The sequence below is a fragment of the Cheilinus undulatus genome, linkage group 11 (assembly GCF_018320785.1).
Source record: "Cheilinus undulatus linkage group 11, ASM1832078v1, whole genome shotgun sequence".
In the NCBI taxonomy this organism is placed as follows: Eukaryota; Metazoa; Chordata; class Actinopteri; order Labriformes; family Labridae; genus Cheilinus; species Cheilinus undulatus.
Genome location: NC_054875.1, coordinates 35,739,434 through 35,761,247, shown reverse-complemented (window position 1 = coordinate 35,761,247; position 21,814 = coordinate 35,739,434). Strand labels below are relative to the sequence as shown.

The window sequence follows — 21,814 nt, the reverse complement described above, 5'->3', positions numbered from 1 at the left end:
ATATAACTCATAAGATTATTACGGCTATTTCACCGAACAATTTTCTGACTTTATTACACAAAGTCTTGATTTTATAAGTGTATCTTGCTTGTCACCATGTATTACCTTCCACTTAAAATGTGTAACTTTAAGCGATGGAGCAGTTTAACATGGAGGTATTGCAACTTTTCCCGGAGTAAATCACATGAATAGTTCTTTCACTCTTGTAGCATACCATGTTTTAGGAGGAAAATAACAAGACATGCCTCTCTGGGCTTAAAACCAGCTTGTTTACATTGGGGGAGGTCACAGTTCACTCACCATCACTGTGGAGACTGTGGTATGTAGGTAATGCTGTTAATGCACACCATTTTAAATCCAGTTTATTTTGAAAATCCACACTTTTGTTTTGTTGATACAAGTGTTTTCTGAAACTTTTTGCACATGCTTGTGGGTGTTTTGTGATTAAACCTGAGGAATATGAGGGATCCTGGAGGAGGAAGAGTAGGAGGAGGGGGTTGTTGAGCTCCTCCAGTGCTGTTGGTGGCCCATTTATCATATCTCCGCCCTCCAGTGTTTCAGCTCCCATGAGGGCGGCTCTTTAAATTGCCCCAAAACTGCTCCTGGCTGGCGCCTTTTTCCCTCCTTATCTGCGCGAGACAAGACGCACGTGCTCCCATTAAGACGTCGTTGGATCAGACTCCTCAATATTCCGGTAAGAAACAAAAATATTAATCCTTTACTATATATTTTTGTGTATTTTATTCTATTCATAAGTGTTTTTTTCGCGCTGCATGAGCTTGGATTTGGAAGGGGCGGGCTGTGTGTTGTCTGACGAATAAAAGCTGTAGCCTATAGATCGGTGCAAGGCTGTTAACCGGGTACAACCAGCCAGGCTTAAAGGAAACATTTCGTCGTAAATTTTGAGCAGAGGTAACAACTGAGCGATAGAGGTGAGTGCATGAAAACTGGGGCAATTCTGCACTACAGAGCTGTTCATATATTTCTACTGTCTCATAAGCGCCGGAGCTCGGACGAGAGGAGGCTTGCATGCCCGGACCTCGAAGCCGTCCATTGTTGCCGGAGCCCGGGCTTTCACCGCTGCGAGTGAACCCAATAACCCCACTCGCCTGCATTTTTCAGCGCTTAACAGAAAGTAGGCCCTTGCATGGTCTGGTTTAACCTGCAAATCCAATCGAGCACACACTAGTCATTGTGTGTAAATTCGTGTGTATTTCAGAGCTGCATGCACAGGCCCTATTAACCGGCCACAACAACTAGGGCCTCGAAACATGGTCGGTGCGGGGAAAGGGAGCGTCGAGTTCAGCCTTGTGGTGCAGATTTACACGGCTTGAAACCGCCCACGAAAGCTCGGTGATATCACCCGAGGTAGTTTGATGTCAAATCCAGTGTTTGTGAGACGACGTCGGGGGTGTAACGGAGCGCGGAGGAGACCGAAATAGAGCTGGAAATAAGTGCGGATTAATTGAGTTAAACGCGTTACCGGTTCGGTTTGTTGTGCGGTCAATGAGTTTAAATGCCCTCGTATTTTCTCTGCTGTGTTTGTGTGCGCGTGCATGCCTCTGTGTGTGTGTGTGTGAACTCAGCGCCTCGTCCTGCAATAAGCCTGAGGGTGTGATTTATCTGCTGTAGGTCTGAAAAGCGAAGCAAACATGAGCGACAAGGGGACAGTCTCACCGAAGGAGAAGGAGGGAACCGAGAAGAGGGGGCGTGGAAGACCCCGTAAGCAGCCACAGGTAAACACCTCTGACGTAAGTGATTTATATTTACTTCTGCAGAGAAAATTATCATTATATCAGCAGCGCATGGCACCAGGGTTGTGCAAGAGAGAAGGAGGGGTGTAAAAAAAAAAAAACATAACAAGCCCACATCTGTTCCGGTTCATTCTCAGGTAGATAAAAAGGTAAGGTGTCCTAATCATAAGCCCCCTTGATGTAGCACTGATGCATCACCCATCTTGATATGGCTGCAGAAAAATCCCTGTGACCATTTCCTCACCCCTTATCTGTGTAAATGTAGACGTGTGCCACAAACTTCCTGTGCGTCTCACTGGTTTGTAAGCAACCTGTAACCCAACACCTTTCAACTGGTTTTAACCCCCTCCTCCTCCTCCTCTCCTCGCAAACCCACCTCTGCTCTCTCCTCTCTGCTCGTCATGTAATGGATGACATAGCAGCGTGGAGGCTCAGAATGGCTCATATAGCTGTCACTCAGCACTGGGTGTTGTAGGATTGAATTGCTCGGTTGCTGTGAGCTGCAGTTGTAAACACTCAAGAAATGCAATAAGAGACGTGTCGGCCATGGTACGGCATACAACCACTAATTTGCACATGAAGAAGATGTCTGCTCTGGCACTGCGGTTACCTTGCATGTTGGGGTTGATGGTAATCCCCTAAAGTTCTAACCTGGATGTTGTCACTACGCCTCATTGTGGTTGCCTGATCATTGTCATTTGCATTTGTTATGAGCATGTAGCCAATGTTTTTGTTTACACTTGAGTAAGACACTAGCGTATTGACAAGTGGCAACCTGCAGCTCTGAACACCTGTCAGCCTCCCTGACCTTGAAAAGGGAACTGAATGACAGTTTTGCACGGAGAAATGCACCGTGTCCATGCACACTGTTGCAGTGAATTCATGTATACTATTCCTATGAATGCAAAGAAAATGCTGTTATGGTTTTTTCTTATGTTTTTGTCTTGTTTTGATTTTCAGGAACCAAGTGGGTCTCCCACTCCAAAGAGGCCCAGAGGACGTCCAAAGGGCAGCAGAAACAAGGGCCCCAGCAAGAAAGTGAGTCAATGCAGCGTGCTGTCAGAATTTTACGTGGCAGCATGATTTTACATGAGATGCATCTGAGCTGGGATAACCTCCATGCCAAATTGCGTTGTACTGTTGGCTATCTCTTGCAGCAATTTCCTCTTTTCTATCCCCTGATTTTAACGGCAGCTAACCTCATCCTTTTAAAAGGACGTCCTGCTGTTACTTGTGATATATCTGCTGGCCGCGATATAGCAGCTTCCTTTCATGGTGTCAGAAATAGCCCAGCTAGGGTTTCCCATTGTAAAGACCTTGGTTTACTGGCCGTTTGTTTTTTTTTTTTTTCTTTTTTTTTGAGTGATGCTCTCTGTGTACTTCCTGTCCTCCAGCTTCCTGCAGCTTGTCATGCTCAGTGCGGTGCAGGTGCAGAGGCCGTAAAGACTGTTTCCAAGCTGACACTAAGCACCCCTCCGCCCCCACCCAGCACACAGCCCTAGTTCTTCTCTGCCTGTCGTCTCCATAGCAACAACTGATTTTCTCCCTCGCCCCAGCCCTCCAGCTCCCCCGTGCGCTCTCTCTCCTCTCTATGTATAGGAAAACTAAGCAAGAGAAGGAGAGACTGGAGAGAAAAAGGCAAAAGGAGTGCGATATAGGTTTGAGCAACAAGGGCTGAGCTGGGACGGTTTGTGTCTCTGCACAGTTCTACCAGCTGTCTCTGAGCCTCAGACCAGGTGGCCAGCGAACTGGAGTGCCCTGTGTGCAGTTCCTGTTGGCCTTCCAGATAATAGCCAATGAACCCAATGCCCCCTTTCCATCCTGGTCAAATAAGAGGTTCTGCTGCCATCTCCAGGCTGCAACAAGAAGCACTATGAGATGTGCAGAGGTTTTTTTTTTTTTAAGAAAAATCCCAGCCAAAATTGAGCTTCTAATCGTGAAAATTGCAACAAAATGCAAATCTGTGCTCTTTCACTTAACTTGAACTGTTTTGTTTTCGCAGAAGGCAGCAGCAGCCCCCTCTGCAGGTGGAAAACGCAGAGGAAGACCTCCAAAGAAGGAGGTAAGAGTGCGTTCAAGAATAGTCAGTGTTTCAGCAATGCCTCCACAAATTCAATTAAGATTGGTATGACTGTCTTCAGGGCAGAATTTCATTTCCCTAATTCCCCCTGCCTCCTTCCTTAAAGCAGGCCATTTTTCACTCATCACAGCTATCTTTGTTCTTACTTAAGAGATCTATAGAATCAGTATTTCCTACCAGTGAAAGCAACAGCCTAGTTTTGCTTTTTTTTTTTGTCCCAGCAAAATGAGTCGCCAGTCGGTCAAAGATGCAAAGAAGTTGTGGTCTTGTAGTAACATTCTGTCATGTGCCTTAGTGGTTAGGGCGGACTCTGAAAGAAGTCTGGATTGGATTAGTCACAGAGAGGAATGACCCTGAGTTACCCTTGTAGCTAGCCTGCTCATTTTTATGAATGAATATCTCAAGCTGTAGCAAATGTGAGGAAAGGGAAAAAAAGGCAAAAGCAGGATGCCTCACTGTGAGTCACAGCTCTTATGAATCACTTTTCACTACAGATGGCTCATCCTTCCCTTGGGTGTTCTTCATGCCACAGTGGTTTATCAAAGAGATTTATAATAACATTGATTTTTTTCATGTTGGCATGGGGGGGGGGGGGTTAAGCAAAAACAGTCAAGTTTAGGCATGAATCACAGGCAGCTATTGTTGATGGCACATTTTCCTCATGGGTGTAGCCATACCCTGACTGTTTTTTTTCCCTTCGTTGTCACAGGAGAAGGAAGAAAAGGCATCCCAGCAATCATCCGCAGAGGAGGAGGAGGAGGAAGAAGAGGACCAGTAATTCACAACGCATGCTACCTCACTCAACATACTGACTTACTGTTAACCAGAACTGGGCTGTATCTCCAACACCAGTGCCACCACATGACCACTGTTCACGACAAAGCCTGTCTTTTTTCCGCCAAAAAGACTGGGTTAACACAGTACAAATATCATGCAGCAGCACTGGATAGAACGATGGACCTTGCTCAAGCATAGATCTAAGATGTATATGAAAGGTGTCAGCCCTTTTCTCTACATGTCATGTTCACAGAGTCTTTTATACTGGACAAGAAGTGTGCTCTCAGGAGCCTGGACGTTTTCTGTTTTACCATAAAGATGGATCTTAGGACATTTTCTCTGCTTAATGTTACTTATTTGTTGTATCCGCATCTGAGATGGTAGGGCGTAGAGATTTTTCTCCATGTTTTGTACTGGACAAAGGTGAATTTTACCGATAACTTGCTGTTTTTGTTCCTCGTGTGTTTGTGTGAAGTGGTTAACCTCTCCTTTTGCATTGTATTTTAGATGGAAGTTGAGCTTCAGCGTGTAGGATGAACTAGGTAACAGATGGTAGAAGTGTTTTTCCATTTCTAAACTGCATAACTGATTTTTCTCCCTCTCTTTTCTCACTTTTAGAGCAGAATCATGTTAACCACCTTCCTTGTGTAGATCAGTTTAGATTTAGCTCTTCGAACTTCCTGCGCAGGCCTTGGCGTGTAGAAGGGAGATGTAAAGTGTATCGTTAGTGATCAGAATAGACTTACTGTTTTTGTTCCTTCGGGTTACAAACCATTTTAAAAAACATGAGTGTGCTGCTTTTTCATGAAATAATAAACTCAAACTTTTTTGGGGTATATAACATGTTTTTAAGGATATGGTCGGCAGAGTTCTAGGCTGAGAGCATCAGTGTCGTTTCTTCAGGGAGCTTTTACAATTGCTGTTAAATTGGCGTCTGTCTTCACATGGGTCCTCCGTTTTCAAAGCGCTCACCCAATCACTCGCCAGGCAATCGGTCAAACAACAGGTTTGATTGTAATCTAGGATAGTTGGTGGCACTTCTATCCAACAGGGCTGTACGTTGTGTTTTTTTTTTTTTTTTTTTTGGTTTTTTTTTTTTCCATTCCATCTAGCTCTCATTGCTTCACTTAGCTTGGTCCTTCTGTCATCACTTAGAACAGTAATATACTTTTTAGTCTTGAACATGTGTGTTGTTTGTATGCTGTCCGCTACAGGAAAAAAGATGTTTGTGTATTTCTAAGTGTCAGGGAACCTGCGGTCACAGTCCACTTAACTGGGTTTTTTCACACACCTAAGCTGCTACAACCTCAGTTACAAAACCCGGAAAACTGCAAGCAGGCGATACAAGGCCTGGACTTTCATACCTCACTCGACAGCTTACTTTTACCATATAATGATTGCATTTAACTGGTTTTCTGTTGTTTTTAAATGTAACCTCGGCTTTGGAGTGGAAAGATGTCGTTATTACAACGTTTTTGTATTGTTTTTCTCTTTGACCTGACTGTAGGGAGTTGATCTCAAGAAATCGGCTCTGATTGCGTTGTAACGCAGCACATCTTCGGCTCGCTCATACCTGGAGCTCGCAGACAGGTGTTTTTTTTTTTTTTTTTTTTTTTTTTTTCTAAATGTGTGAAGAAAGTCAGGGAGACCTGTCAGCTTGACAACTGTGTTCGCTGACTGTGGTAGATTAGCAGGTGTGTTTTTAAATTCTTCTGGTGCACTGAAATGTTGGTTCAGATTTTCATGGACAAATGTTTGTGTGTTTGTGATAGACTGGGCGCTCTTTCCACTTAACTTGTTCTCTTGGCCGTCGTGTGTTTGGCAATACACACAGCCATCCTCGCCATACTCATCCCAACATCCTTTTCCAACATCCTCCCAGTACCCCTGAGAGTATCAGTGTCGGTTATCGTACCAACCATCTTGCATCCGTTCATTTATATACTGTAACAGGATGGGATCATTCTTTTTAATGTACACCGTATATAAATGTACAATGTCTATATTTCTATGGTGCCCTACAACAATTTGTATCAGAAATGGTCAATAAAGAGAATTTTCTTTGTCAAAAGTCTTTGTAGAGTCATTTTAAGGTGCATTAGGACCACGGCTAAGAACTGAAAATTTCATTTGGTTGGGTTTCCTTTAAGTTGAGTGGAAATTATGTCTCCATTTGTATAACTTGTGCTACATTTTCTCCTCTCCCTTTCTTTTTCTGTGTGAGTAGAGATCTGTCTCTATCTCTATCTCTGAGCAACATCCTGCTTCTTTTTATTGCATGTGATTGGGTTGGATAAAAGTCTTACAAAGTCGTGATACAGACACACTGAGTCAACCACAGGCCTTATGTTGATGAGGGAGTGTCTTTATGGTGTTGGATTTGGCAGAAGTGTAAGGAGAAAATATCCTCACTTTATTCGTACAAGCTGTCGGTGTGGCTTGCTGCTACAGCAACATCCAAGCTAACGCAGCAGCAGGCCCTGGATATACCAGACAAGCCCACGTAATGCTCGGAAAATCCATGCCGAAACAGACCGGGAGTAGAGTGAAAACATCTTTTCTATCACAGAAACCTGCTCATTAGACGGCGTAGGCTAAGTTGTCATTAGTACCCCCCCCCATTTTGATTTCTGCCACCTCCACATAAATGGGCAGCACCATTCTAATGACATAATCACACACACTTGTGCATTTGGCCTGTTCCAAATGTGTGTTCAAGAGTTGCCAGGGAGGTCTCTAGCCTCGCCTCCACAGGACCTGACTCAGAAGGATCCTTCCTGGATTTTGAGAAACAGCTATTGTGTCCAATCAGTTAAATAATGTTATCAAGTACATCTGTTGGCTGATTCAGATTTTTTAATAGGAAGAGGTTACCGGTTGGACACAGTCTGATATGTTTTCATGGTCAAGCATGGGCAAAAATGCTGTCTTACACCAAAAGAAGTCATGAAAATACATCCCTGTTGGCAGCAGGCAAGTTGTCACTGGCATTATTCTTGAACCTAAATCCTGCAATCTGTGCATCTCTATGTATTACCATGAAACTTTGGCTTGTGTTTACTCCAGTCTATAGCTACAGGTTTCATTTGGGACAGGCATCGATACAACATAGGCCTGGCAAAGACAGAGAAATACAAGAAATCCTAAATTTATACCAGAAAGAATATTGTGCTCTGTTAAAATACAAGGATGACAGTTAAATTGAAAATGAAGTGATTTTTCATATTATATTCATGAGACAAGCTTTCAATCCTAACATTGACACCAGGCAAGTGGATGGGCTCTTTTTGGAAGTTTTACAATCTAAAGTGGCTTTCATTATGGTTTTTTTTTTTATTATTTTGCAATTGTCATATCCGCAAGTCTTTCTAAGGAGGATATGATAGGGCACTATTTTCTTTTGGTGCATTAGCATTGTTGTCGCTGAGATGGAAATTACAGTCTCACAAAAAAAGTTACATCACTTTATTTACATGTACAGTGTCATTATCAGTCGTTTATTTCTCACAGCAAAAAGCTCTAACAGTCTAGAGGAAAAACAGTGCTGCCATACTTCATCAGTAGTTCCTTTATGTTTAAGTGCAATCTCAAATCAAAGCTTGCGATAAGCGTACCAGTGTTTAACCAGTGCAAATTCATGTCATGATTGCATTCTTGAACTGTTTTGATGACAACAAATGTCATTTACGATAAAAAAAAAGAACAGTGCATAGAACATGAAGAGTATGAGAAAACAACACAAAAGAAAGATGTTTCAAAGTCAAGAAATACAAGAGAAAACATCCATGAAGGAGCTCAGTTTGATGTACAGCATGTCATCAAAGTTTGGCATTAAACCAAGAAAATCACATTTTAACTCATACAATATAGGTTCTCTTCTAGAAGAGTTCTATTGTATTAAAGTACTGTACATTCACTGTTGCAAGGCAAACCAAGGTTTGGAAAGGTTACAATTCAAGAAGAAATAAAAAAGCAACATTTCCTGAGTGCTTGATACAGTCAGACCTATGGCATTCATCTCCGCCTGGAGGTAAATCTGCTGGTGCCATGCCTTGTAGACAGGACATTTTTAGGGCACTAGTCACGACTTATTCTGAGGATGAGAGGAGGTTGGTGTTATTTACTTCCATATCTGGCTTTTCATGCCATTGATGAGAGTCATAGGATTTGGCAAAGCCTCTAAGAGAAGTGGATTGTAGCGTAGCTGGTTAAATTCTCTGCAAATTAAAACCAAAAGTTCTAACTTTTGACTCAATATGAAACTGACACAAACTTCACGACCCCCCTAATTACACAGCTATTTCTATATTTATATTTCTATATGAACCTTTGCTTCAAGACTCATTTTAAAAGTCATAGTGCTATCTTTGTGTCAACAAAGTGGCAGCAGAACCACATTTAATCTAAGAAGTCAAATTTGATTTTGATACACTGCAAACATACGCAAAAAAGTCCAAGCATTATTCTGTCACAAAGTCACCAGGCAGAAGTGACATTTTTAAGAAGTGCAGAACATTCATACTGTACCCCAGTGTGAATACACCCCTTATTTCATGTCAGTACAAAGCTTCACTGCAACACAACTGCCATCAACATTGTGCATGTAATCCCACAAGAGCTGCATCTGTAGGTAGAGACAGACTACCTCTCTTTATTCTGAGGATTTCTATTGAATACCTCAGTAGAAAGTTTGAATAAATAATTTCAGAATAAATACATTGAAGGTACTGCATCTGTTAGGCACACAGATATGGCATCCCAATCACACAAACTGATAGTCCGTCTGTAAATGAACCAGACAAAAATGCAGTCTGTTGTTGATCTGCTTAAGGCAAATCACAGCACAGAAAAAAAAACATGGTCCTGCGCATGACTTCGAAAACAAATTATTTATATGGCCGAAGGTCATCTCCAGTGACAACGTTGAACAGTGTGTCCTGCTACCATCATGCATTGACATCTTTGGTCAGAAGAGGGCGTCGCTGTTGATAACTTCTGGCCCAGCCTTGCACAACCTGGGGACAGAAAATGTCATGTGCAAGTTAAATTAAGCGTGGTCATCTTTATACAGTATTTTTTACAACTAGAATAACCAAAATAATCAAACTGTAGTGTCTATGATTAGAGGTCTGTTCATCCCAATTACACATAAAAAGACCCACTGAAATATTAAGCTACACAGTAGTTTCAATTTTGTTCAAACTTATATATCTATAATCTTCTGCTGCACCCTAAAACATAAGTAAATACAGCTTTGTGTTCACAGAGTCCTGAATGTCCTCTCATAGAAAACACTATCTACATTCCTGAAGATAATTCCTAATAAGAATGGTATCATTTGAACATGGTTGGAAAGTAACTAGTTACATTTACTAAAACGACTGTAACTAAGTAACTTTTTGTGTAGTTTTTAAAATCAGTAATTTTTCTATTGCTTAAGTATATTTTGAGGAGAGTTTTGTACTTCACTACATTTCAAAAAGAATCCATTACTAAAAGTTTCTTTGAACAGCATGAAACAAGCCAGAAGTTTGGCTTTTATTGTACATGATGGTCAGTAGCACAAAGTGACAGAATGATTCTACATTACATCCAAAAACAGCTGTTGCATTTCACCTTATTATGGAGGTGTACTTTTACATAGAGGTTTTATGCTCTTGTGTTTTTACTGTACATTCTGAAAAAAACATTTTACTGTACAACCCCTGAAGGGTCCAGTGAGGTGCCGTCAATATGCTTTAAAATCAGCCAAAATATTACTCTGAATGTGCAGATCATTAGCTATCCCTGTGTATATTTTCAAAATGTCTCTTATGTTGTTTTCCTGAAATCATGTCAGCATTAGCGTCAGCAAATAAATAGGCTTACGCCATTTTAGCAGGTGTGCCAAAATATGTCATGTGATCTACATGGTGAAAAATATAGACATTTTTATTTTTTTAAGAGATCACTTGCAGGTTTTTTTTGTTAATTCTTTTCTACATAAATCCCTTGGCAGTCATAGGAATGTAGAAGGTCAGTTTTTTATATCTGTACATTTTGACTCAGGTGACCTGAGATTTTTCAGATTTTAAAACAGAAAAAAAGGTTGAGAAATGCTGCCCTGAGGTATCATAAGTATCTGAGTAATCTTAAAATATATTGCAAATTACTTTTACTGGAGTAGATAAATTTTAGGTCCATTTTAACTAACTGTACTTCTCCTTTCAGGTTCTGCCTTTGGAATAATAAAAAAAAAAAAGATCAAATGACTATATTTTAGTCTTTCTGTTATTTTACCCTAATAATGGTTGATTTTCAAGGATATACTCAAATAAAATTCTGTTTCTGTTAAATGTCTTTCTTTTAGAAAGGACTCAGAAATCTCAAGCAACTTTAAAGCAACTTAAACAAATTGGTAATCCAGTGCAAGTACACCTTACAACATGCATTATGATCAGGGGCCATTTGAGGGAACAGAAATGGCCTCTTGAACTAAGGTAGGAAATGATATAAAAGCCTTCATCCATTTTCATATTTGAAATAATGTGAAGTTACACTTAACAAATTTTGCCATTGAACAATGATGCCACCTAGTGCTCCTCAAGGCCCAGTGATATAGTTCTTCTTTTAAGTGAAATCATGCAATCCAGTAATTCAATTTGTTGTTGCCATGACTGTTTTTCTACATCCTGGCTATTTCTGGAATATTTCGCAGGAGCATCAAGTGGGCTTCAGAGGCAGCTAAGATTGTGGTGGTTTAACCACTATATTAAATGATATTAAATAACCACACAAACAGTAGAATAAAACTGTTCTTGGATTTAAAGTTTAACCACTGATATCAGGAAATGTTTGAAAGGCTACTCATCCCAGTTACCACACTTAAACAAGGCAGGGACTCTTGTGAAGATGAATTTGTGACTTGCATATAAAGGAAGTAGCACAACCTTTGTACTACAATACTGCTACTGTCACTATACTGTAATTCTTACTACTTTTCACGTGAAGGAGGAAGTGAATGACAAATTGCGGAACTACCCTGCTGCAAGAGTGAATGGCACAACCACACTTCAGCACAAAAAAAAAGCAATGAGAATGCAAGGAAATAGCTTAGTTGTCTTTCTTCTGGTCAACTTTAACATGGTTAATTCCAGTCTCTATGTTTAGAAAGAATTCAGATCCATCATCGGGTAATCGTATAATTGATTGCTTTTTGAACAAACTTAATGATCTTACTTATTCTTCCGAATTCAACAATGCCAACCTGTCCCAAAAACGAAACTTCTCAATCATACAGACTAGTGGAGCATCATACCCTTGTGTCCTCCTCTCTCCACAAAATCTCTTGTTCAGCCTCATTAAGTTCCTCTGATGGATCATATGTGTAAACTGGCAGCAGTTGATGCCGCAGTCTGTCAACTCTGAGAGACAAAATGAAAGGAAATCAAACACTGAGTCATTAAATCACAATGAGACAATGACAAGAGGTTTATCAAAGAGGAATTGTGTGATTAAATCAGTACACCTTAAGAGTCTCACCTTCTTTTCTTACGGATGTACATGACCTAAAACAGACAGAATAAAGAGTTAAGTATATGTGTGTGGTAAAAGAGTGGTTTCTTTTTGATTAATTCTTTGCTTAGTGAAGGTCGCCCTATGTCAACCAATACAACTAGCTACTCACCACAGCTGCAGCTATTCCAATGATGGTGATGAGGAAAAATGGCACCAACACATAGCCGACTGCCACATCCCCATTTATGATGGCAGGGGGCTGAGTGGTGCTGTTGCTCATTGCATATGTTCCGTAAAGGGGAACACAGGGGGCTGCATGTGCAGGGCCTTTACAAGCAGCAGACCCCCTCCCTATAGCGGACAGTGTGCAGCGGCTCCCCCTCCTTGTTTATGCCTCATCCTTGTCGTTCATGTGACTACCACATGGTATCACCGCCCTCCCTTAATCAGCGAGAAATCTGAGGAAACACGGTATGAAGAGATTTTAAGCTCTGCCAAATCTAAAGAAGCTGTGCAATTAAAAAAAAAAGTGACAGCCACACCAGTACATGTAAGCATTGTACTTTAAGTAAATGTACATTTTGTCGCAATGTCTGGTGGAGTTAAACGTTAACCTCGTTTTGCAGGTATCGTTTGACGAAAGCAGACTTCCCCTGTTAACTGCGGTGGCCATTCAAGCTGAAATATTACTGCGGCTGTTAATACCTTCAATATTTTAAAAACTCGAAGTAGACAGTTCACCCTGCGTGACTAGCTAGCTGTTTAAATAAAGCTGACATTACCGTTAGCCGCGCAGGTAGATGTCACCGTTACTGAGAAGTTTTTCAAGGCAAAAACAAACTACTGAGGTTAATTTCTTACAAGCCATACATGAACCCGATGTTTATAATGATTTCAAACAATTTATCACTTACTATATGATGTATAAACTCCGCTCTTTCGGTGAACGTTGTGTTGCGGTTCACTTCTCTTCCGTTAGCAGCACAGGGATACACTTCCTGTTTGGGTCCTTCAAAATAAAACCATCATGACTGCACAAATGTCAGGCAAAGTTTACAGTGAGAATTACCCCCTTTTAAAATCTGTTGATGTTTTCCTCTTCACACCTTCAAAGCAAGGCTAAGAAATACAATGAAACAGCGTGGTTCCACTCGTTTAGCGTTGGTTTCACATCTTTTTATTTTTAATTCTAGCCTCCTTGAAGAGCTAGCATCACAAGAGAGCCTGCTAGCAGCACAGCTCCACTGGTGAGTTTTTTTTTAATTGCATGTAATTACTGAGGACATGCATGAAATTGATTATAAAGACTTATCAGCTGTCTGATTTATTTGTTTTTGCTCTGAGGGGACTTGTTCCTGTTATGAATACAAAGTGCATTCACATTTTAACAGTGTTGTTTTTGGTTTTTAGAGTAGCCTATCAACATCTCCATAAAGATAAAAAATATATATATTTCATTTTTGGCAAAGAGATTCAAAGACACTAGAAAGAGTGATACTCAGTCACTTCAACTGTGATTTGGTCATAATCAAGGCTGCAGGCTGAGGGCCAAAGATAATCACAGCAATGCTGCTATTCATAATGTCCCCTTCTCTTAATTTATTCCACCATATCAAAGATGATAGGTCTGGTTATTTTTCGGTTTTATTGTGTGTGACTATAATTGCTAATATACAGTTATACTAGCTGAAATACTGAGCTTGTTAGATTACAGATCACAAGTGAGGAAGAATGAGTTTCAAATTAGAAAATTGAATCTAGAAGTGCAGAAAAGAAAACTGAATCAATTTTGTGAACTAAATGAACATTTATCAATGATTCTTTAGTGATGAGTGTTCACAGCATGAATAAACAACAAATACAACTCCATATCCAAAAATGTTGGGGTACTGTGTAAAATGTAAAAAAAAAAACAAAATGGAGTGATTTTAAAATCTCATAAACCCACATTTTATTCACAATAGAATATATGACAACGTATCAGATGTTGTAAATGAGAAATTTTATCATTTCATGAAAAATATTGGATCATTTTAAATTTGATGGCAGAACGTTTTTTTAAAGAAGGGACAGGGAAACAAAAGACTGAAAAAGTATGTTTTACAAATGAAAACTAGCTGGAGGAGCGTTTTGTAGTTAATTTGATTAGCAACAGGTTGGTATGACTGGGTATAAGAGGAGCATAAAAGGGGGCAGAGTCTCTCAAACAGGCATGATTCTTTACTGGAAATCTTTTCATGGGCTCAGGAACACATCCAGAATTCATTGTCTATCAATGCGGTTTGCCATATCATCCACAAATGCAAGTTAAAGCTCTATCATGCAAATAAGAAGCCATATGTGAACACAATCCAGAAATTCCTCTGTCTTGGCTGAGACAAAGATTATTTCAAATTGACTGAGGCTAAAAAGGAAAACTGTTCTGTGGTCAGATGAATCAAAATTTGAATTTTTTTTTTTTTTTTTTTTAATCGTGGAAGACATGCCCTGTGGACCAATGAAGCGATGGACTGTCCAGCTTGCTATCAGCACACAGTTCAAAGGCCTGTATCTCTGATGATATGGCGTTGCATTAATGCCGATGGTGTGGACATGCATCTAGAGAGGCACAATCAATGCAGAAAAGTATGGAGGTTTAAGAGGAACATATGTTCAAATCAAGATAATGTCTCTTTCAGGTAAGACCTTGCATATTTCACAACGGCATGGCTTTGCAGTAGAAGAGTCCAGTTGCTGAACCCGCCTGCAGTCAAGACCTTTCACCAATAGAAAACATTCCCCATATGATAAACAAAAGAAAAATCAAACAAAGATGACCCAGTACTGCTGAGCAGCTAGAATCCTACATTTGACAAGAATGGGACAACATTCATCTCCTAAAACTCCAGCAACTGGTGTCCTAACTAGCTGTCCTAACCTAGCTAATATTTTTTCATGAAATAGGAAAATGTCTCAGCTTCAACCTCTGATATTTTGTTTATTTTCTATGGTGAGTATAATATGAGTTTATGATATTTGCAAATTGTTGCTTTCTGTTTTTATTTAGTTAGTGCAATTAACACAATGCATCTAAAATGGATTTGACAAAGTGTTTTATTACTCAACCTCCACTGACTGAGTCACTCAGGGTGGATTTTAGGCTGACTCAAGCAGGAGATAAATCTTATCTTTAAATTAGAGAAGAATTTTTGGATTCTCCTCTTCCCTCTCTTCCACCTAGGGGCAGAAACCTCTGAAGATTGAAAGATCCGGTGTTTACATACATTTGAAAGTATTTTTCAGGCAAGTAAAAGGGATTATTTTAATATCAGGTGTGTGCAAGAAAATTGTTTTATGCATGCCTCCATTCCAACACTGCTGTCACTGTTCATGTCAAATGGCTTTGTTGCTGACAACAACCACAGATTTTTCCACTTTTAACCAATTTGTGGCCCTTTTTTTGCCACATTTGAATGATTGTTACCACTTTGAACTCTAAATGCCCCTTCTTTGCTGCTTTTTGCCACTTTTCACACATTTTTGTGTCTTTTCACAAGTATTCAGATATGATGTCACCAGATTAAATTGCACAGTTATTTCAGATTTTTGACCCTCTGCTCATCTTAACTTCTGAGAGATTCTGGCCTTCTAAAACACTCTTTTTGTACTCAGTCATGTTACCAACCTGGTGCCAGTTAACCTAATTACTTTAGAAATGCTCCTCCAGCTGTTTTTCATTAGTACCACTTACTTTTCCAGCCTTTTGTGGCCCTGTCCCTACTTTTCTGCAATGTGAGTTAAATTGTGCATCTGATTTGTTGTTTCTGTTATGATGTGAATAAAATGTGGGTTTATGCGATGTGCAAATCATTGCAATCTATTTTTATTGACGTTTTACACAGTGCCTCAACTTCTTTGGTTTTGGGGTTGTATGATTAAGATTTTAGAATAACAGAAGTATCTGATTGGATCTTCACCATGTTTTTGCACTGACACACTGCTGCCACCAGATGTCACTGATCACCTTGGGTTCATAAGAGGATGGCACTATCAAATGTTGAATGTATAATTTCAGACAAACATGTAAATGTTGGATATTCAGTCCAAACCAGCTTTAATGTGTAGCTGTTTTGCTTTAATGTAAACTTTTAAACCTATCTGGGAAAGCATGTGGACCAGTGAGCTTAGATTGAGCACAGTAAGTTCCAAAACTAATTTAGTTTTTTAATACCGGAAATTCAAAGAGAGTTTAGTAAGAAAAGAAAAATCTTTGTAAGTAAATCCCCTCAAGGAAGATTGGATTTCCCTGGATAGTATCAGTATAACAGAGCAGAGAGGAGGAAGCTTTAAGGCTGCAATGATTTATTAAAGACAAGTGAGAGGGGGGAAAAGAATAGGCCTCCTGTGCTTTTATTTTCACAGGCCTCCTCTAGTCTTTATAGCCACACTTTTAAAACAAATCATCATTTCTGATCATGTAATTTTTTATGTAGGTTGCTGTGTTGCAGAAACAGGCCTGGGGCAGAGGAGAAACCTGTCATGCTTGTTTGTGACTGTCCAGCAAAGCATCGATGCATGACTGTATTGTGTGACTTCAGTGTTCAAACGATGTTCAATGGCTCTTTTCATTACATCATTAGCATACAGCCATCGCACCTCTGATTCAGACCAGAGCCAACATCTAGCTAATCTTCTCTAAGGCATTTGCTCCTCCATCGACCTCTCCTCTTCACAACAAACACCTCCTCTCTTCTTCACCCTCTTGATGTTTCAATGCTGAGTAGCTCTGGCAGGGCACTTTCCTCCACTGAGAGCTGAAAGCACAAACACTACAAAATCAGAACGTTCTTTCCCCTGATTTTACAGATATATCGGACAATTTCTGTTACTCAAATGGGTTTATTCCATTTCTTTTATTAGTGTTGTGTTATTAGTTTATTAGTGTACACTATACAGACAAAGGTTTTTGGGAGGATGATGCCACCTTTGCAATAAGAGTATTTGTAAAGTCCCTGCTGGATATTCCACTGTCAACTATAAGTGATATTGTTAGAAAGTGGAAGCATTTAGGAACAACAGCAACTCAGCCATGTAGTATAGACCGTGTAAAGAGTGGTCAATGTCAATGTTAATTTCGCCGACTAAAATTATGACTTAAACCATTCGTCGACAGCCTTTTTGTCCATGACAAAAACTAGACTAAAACTAACAAAAATAGATCTGTGTTGACTAAAACTGACAAAAACTAAGTTTAGTTTTCGTCAGGATGACTAAAACTAGACTGAAATGTAGTTAAGTTTTCATCTGATATTGAAAATCTGTGATGTTTCTCCACTGTGGGTAAATCTGTCAAAAAACAATGCATCTGTATCTATTCTGCCTCTCAGCTGTAGAAAGCAGGGACCCCAGGTTTAGCAGAGTGCAGAGAACACACTAACCATGATTTGATACCAAATGTAGGCAAGAAAATAGATGCTTGGACTAAAAGTTCAGACTAAAATGTGAGGACTTTTTATGGACTAAAACTAGACTAAAATGTTTCGAGTTTTCATCGACTAAAACTAGACTAAAACTAAAAAGGGTACAGATGACTAAAATGGAACTAAAACTAAAATGCATTTCATTTAAAGACTAAAACTAAATCTAAAATTTAAAAAATAGCTGCCAAAATTAACACTGGTCAATGTCTGGTAAAAGTCACCAACACTCTGCTAAAACTGTGCAGCAGAAGCATCATGGAACAGGTTTCCATGTTGCTGAAATCCTTCCAAGGAGGCTGTTAAAGCTGCACCAGGGTGACCAACTCCATATTATAGTCCATGTATTTAGATACAGTTTCATTACAGTTCCCATTGGTGTAATGGTCAGGCAGCTGAATACTTTTGTCCATATTATGTACCTCTGTCAGACTAGCGGCAGACCAGATGTCAAAAGGTAGTTTACTAGTGACACAAAGCAGACCACAGCAGTGTCAAACATGATGTTTATTATTTGCAAATCATAATCAGGAATTTTAGGTGCAATTATTGAAACACCATTTGTATATATTTTGTCTTTTATAAAATGTTACATTGATTAATACTGGGTGTGTAGTGTCAGGCAGCTTTTTTGCATCACCATTATTTTGTAATTGAGGTACAAAATGCTGCAATTCTGCACAAAATTACACAAACAAACAAGTGAACAACCCCCATGTTCACCTGTAACAGTAGATGCAGAACCAGCAGGCCTGTTTAACAGGCAAAGGACAAAAAACACTCATCTCCCTCCCCTGCAGTGTAGTGCATTGTGGGCGTGATTGACAAGAAAGGCGGTGACGCCCTCTTTCACCGTCCTCTCCTCTTATTGGCTAGAAAGTGGAAGTCACATTTGGGGCTCTCCCCATTATAAATTTTTAACATATCACACGCATTATTTTTAAGAATTGACTCTTATTTGTATTGAAAAGTATGTGTAAATGACTTGGACATTATGAATACAAAACTTTAATATTAGTGGCACATTAAAATGCAAGGATAAATGACCCACTTCCCCCTGCAGGCACAGACACACGAGGCAGATTTCCGTTTTCCAAATGTTTGTAGGACTCTTTTAGGTGCTATGTTCCCACGTTTCATCATCTGACTCGTTTCCTGTAGCCCATTTCTGTCGTTCATTGAAAGGAAAAAGCTGGGCCATCCCCCCCGGACGCGCGCGCCTGTGCCGTGGAGCTCCCCCTCGCTGCGTGCATCGTGATCGTGTGGATGCAGAGTCTCGCGGAGAAACGCAGGGTCACCTTCTGTCACTGCAAGGGGAAATACTGAAGAATTTGCAGCAAAGACTGTTGGGTATTGGTGCACCTGAGCAGCAGCGGCGGCGGCGTTGGCAGCAGCGGCAGTGTATCTGGTGAGTCAGTGCATGTTTGCGTGAGTCTGCTATAGATGAAGCCACATTGCTGCACTGAGACGAGAAGCTGAGCATCCTTTCAGCAAAGGGCGACGCGGGGATAAAGGAATCTCGCATCATTTCCCGTCGTTTGGATTATGCCCAATCCCTTCTCTGCTGCCTCATCCTCCAAGTACGACAGATTCATCCGCAATACTTGAGATATTGCTGTTTTCAATTATGCATGCGTCATTTTATATGCTGTCTCGCTGTTTGCATACGCCAAGGGTGAATTTCGTATCATCTTGGACCACTATTACAGGCTGTGCTCGCCTGCAGAAGCTGCATTATTGCCTCGTTTGGTCTGCTTTTACACTGTCAACCCAATGTTGGTTGACACTAGCATGATGCAGGGTGTTGTTTTACTATGCATTTGACTTGACCTATCCAGAGTGTATTTGCAGTGCAATATGTGTATATGTGTGATTGTTATTCAGCACATAGTCAGTTTGACACTACAGAGCGTTGCCATGTTAAGTGCACTGTTGTAAATGGAGACGATTATCAAGGCTGGGGGAAGGATTGCCATTTTATGCTCATTTCCATGCGCAAAATTGGTAAACAAGAGCAAGAATATGAACTAAGTCGATCAGATATGTAGCGATCATTACCATATGATGGGTTTTAATGCATGCAAAGACGTATTGTATTTGCATGGGGTCTATTTTTGAGGGTTTCTCGGTGAAATGGAAGCGAATGTTAATGAGAGCTCTGACGTTATGTAATTGGTTGTCAGAGCGCAGCGAGGAGCCATCTCTAGCGTCATTGTTTTCCTCTCTGACAAACCAGCAGCAGCACACAGGAGGAGTATCCTGCTTTCTACATGGGATTAGAGGCATGTGCTGCTTTAATCATTCATCACATCTACTCCACAGTGGAGCAGACTTTCACGCTCAGGGCTGCGTTTTTGGAGCTGCGTTTAACCCTGACGGTAGAATGCAAGGCGTATTAAAGGGCTACCTTGTGCTTTTTTTTTTCTTCTTCTTCTTTCGTCAAACCCTGCAGCTTTTCATCTCAGTGATGACGTAGCGCTTGACAGACAAGTCGCTCGTGCCCGCCTCAGCGTGTTGTGGAGCTGTCCACGGTGCTGAACTCACTGTTTGCCTGAGCGCGTGTCTGTCAGCAGTCAAGGTGCCCCCAAGAGAGCTGACACGAGGCTGCAGAGAAGAGATGATGATACTGTCAGGGGGGTAATCCAATTTTACTGAGGAAGGGGGAGTTACAGAGTGCTGCTTTTTTATTAGAGGACTTCTCACTCTTCAAGGAGGAGTCAAATCTATCTATCTATCTATCTATCTATCTATCTATCTATCCATCTATCCATCTATCTATCTATCTATCTATCTATGGTATATTATGATACTGGGACTCTTAGTGGTAATGGCCAAAAAACACACAAAAACTGACTTTTGTGTGTTTAGTTCAAAAGTTGCTTTGTATCAGAGAAAGTACACTTTTTTTTTATTTGTGGGAAAAATTAAGTAAGACTTTCAAAATTGATGTCTTGCAACAAATCTTGAAATTTTACCTTAATATCTTAAAAATCATATGACTAATCTTCAGATATATGCAGTTTGGGGGCTCAAGATCCATCGACTTATATTTGCATGGAACTTTGACCTTGTAAAACCAATTGATTGACCAAATCCCATGTCTTTGTGTTAATTAATAATTAATTTATGTAATTAATTGCAATTAATTGCACGTTTTTTTATCATTTTTAAAAATAACAAAATTGTGCATTATTGTAAAAACTGTTTTTGTTTAATTTTTGAATTTTCTGTAACTAAGGGTACCTGACTTCCTGTTTGGATACACATCTGCTTTTATAGGTAGATCAAAAAAAAGGAATTTGTCATGGATCTTAAAGGAAATAACCGAGCAGTATAAAGGGTGATGTTTCATAACACAGGGTTCAGATGACTTCTGACTTGTCCGCTGAGTTTTTTTTTTATGTGAAGTGAGAAATTAAGAAGCGGTGGTGGACTTACTTTGCCTCACTGTGACTGCAGGAAGATGCCGAGTAAATATTTTACAGCTAGTGATAAAATGCTTACAGATACTATGTTGCAATTGCATGTCAAACTAGACAAGCACTCGGAGAGTGCAGACCTCCGCCATTAGCCCTATCTCCCAATAGTGAAGAATCCTTTAAGAAATTCCTGCATCCAGACAGTGATCCAGATCACTCCCAAAATCTAACCAGTTTTTCCTTATGCCATTTCTGACATTTCCTGAAAATTTCATCCAAATCCATCCAGAACTTTTTGAGTTGTGTCTAACAAACGAACTAACAAACTAACAAACCCTGCCGATCACAAAACCTCCTTGGTGGAGGTAATAAAATTAAATTAAGTTTTGCAGAATTCAAAAGCAGCATAAAGTTGTGCACATGCACCTACACAAAAGTAAAGATAACTCTAATAAAAGAAAATATGTTTAACTGCTTAAACTTAAAAGTAAAATGTATTACTGTAAAATGAAGATCTATTTGAATGTAAAAAATAAGTAATCAGTGATGATAAGTTATTCACAGTAATGCAGTCTTATAAAGTGTAACATGTTGATAGTCAGTGTATACAGTATCACTCAAGATCAATATTTTGACCTGTTAATGCATCAACAGAAGCACAGCCTGTCAGTGCAGGCAACTGCTTGGAGTTTCATGTCAGCACAAGGCCGTGAGAGCTCACAAAGTACATACTTCAGCATACTAGCATGACAAGGCATTATGATGACCTTTGATCCCATTTTTTCTTGAGTTGTTTTTGTCACACTTTCACGAACAAAAATGATGCTTAAA

At 40.0% G+C, this 21,814-nt stretch overlaps 3 protein-coding genes across 10 annotated transcripts in view; 2 read left to right on the top strand and 1 right to left on the bottom strand.

The window, feature by feature from the left end:
* LOC121517311 (protein kinase C and casein kinase substrate in neurons protein 1-like) overlaps positions 1-21,814 on the top strand; it is a 116,162-nt gene that overhangs the window by 28,962 nt on the left and 65,386 nt on the right. For 2 of the 4 annotated variants that reach the window (XM_041799004.1, XM_041799000.1), the window contains exon 1: positions 18,825-18,972. The exons of 1 other annotated variant lie outside the window; for it this stretch is intronic. The gene's annotated coding sequence lies outside the window, so the exon portion shown is untranslated. Of the gene's footprint in view, positions 1-18,824; positions 18,973-19,032; positions 19,145-21,814 lie in introns of those variants that run through there. One more of the 4 variants, XM_041799002.1, reaches the window with a different exon arrangement.
* hmga1a (high mobility group AT-hook 1a) lies at positions 554-6,682 on the top strand. Of its 4 annotated transcripts, none has more exons than XM_041799009.1 (6): positions 554-694; positions 1,633-1,736; positions 2,715-2,792; positions 3,757-3,816; positions 4,544-6,201; positions 6,384-6,682. In XM_041799009.1, the coding sequence occupies exons 2-5, from the start codon at positions 1,653-1,655 to the stop codon at positions 4,610-4,612; spliced, it is 291 nt and encodes a 96-aa protein (XP_041654943.1). In that variant the 5' UTR covers positions 554-694; positions 1,633-1,652; the 3' UTR covers positions 4,613-6,201; positions 6,384-6,682. The 4 variants fall into 4 exon arrangements, with proteins under 4 accessions (XP_041654943.1, XP_041654941.1, XP_041654944.1 ...); XM_041799007.1 differs by having other exon boundaries at positions 1,633-1,751; XM_041799010.1 differs by lacking the exon at positions 554-694 and adding an exon at positions 809-932.
* smim29 (small integral membrane protein 29) lies at positions 8,088-13,109 on the bottom strand. 2 transcript variants are annotated; one of them, XM_041799006.1, is made up of 5 exons: positions 13,023-13,109; positions 12,278-12,566; positions 12,133-12,158; positions 11,909-12,014; positions 8,088-9,626 (listed from the first exon to the last, which is right to left on the bottom strand). In XM_041799006.1, exons 2-5 carry the CDS (start codon positions 12,386-12,388, stop codon positions 9,558-9,560), a joined length of 312 nt encoding a protein of 103 aa, XP_041654940.1. In that variant the 5' UTR covers positions 12,389-12,566; positions 13,023-13,109; the 3' UTR covers positions 8,088-9,557. The 2 variants fall into 2 exon arrangements, with proteins under 2 accessions (XP_041654940.1, XP_041654939.1); XM_041799005.1 differs by lacking the exon at positions 13,023-13,109 and adding an exon at positions 12,723-12,785.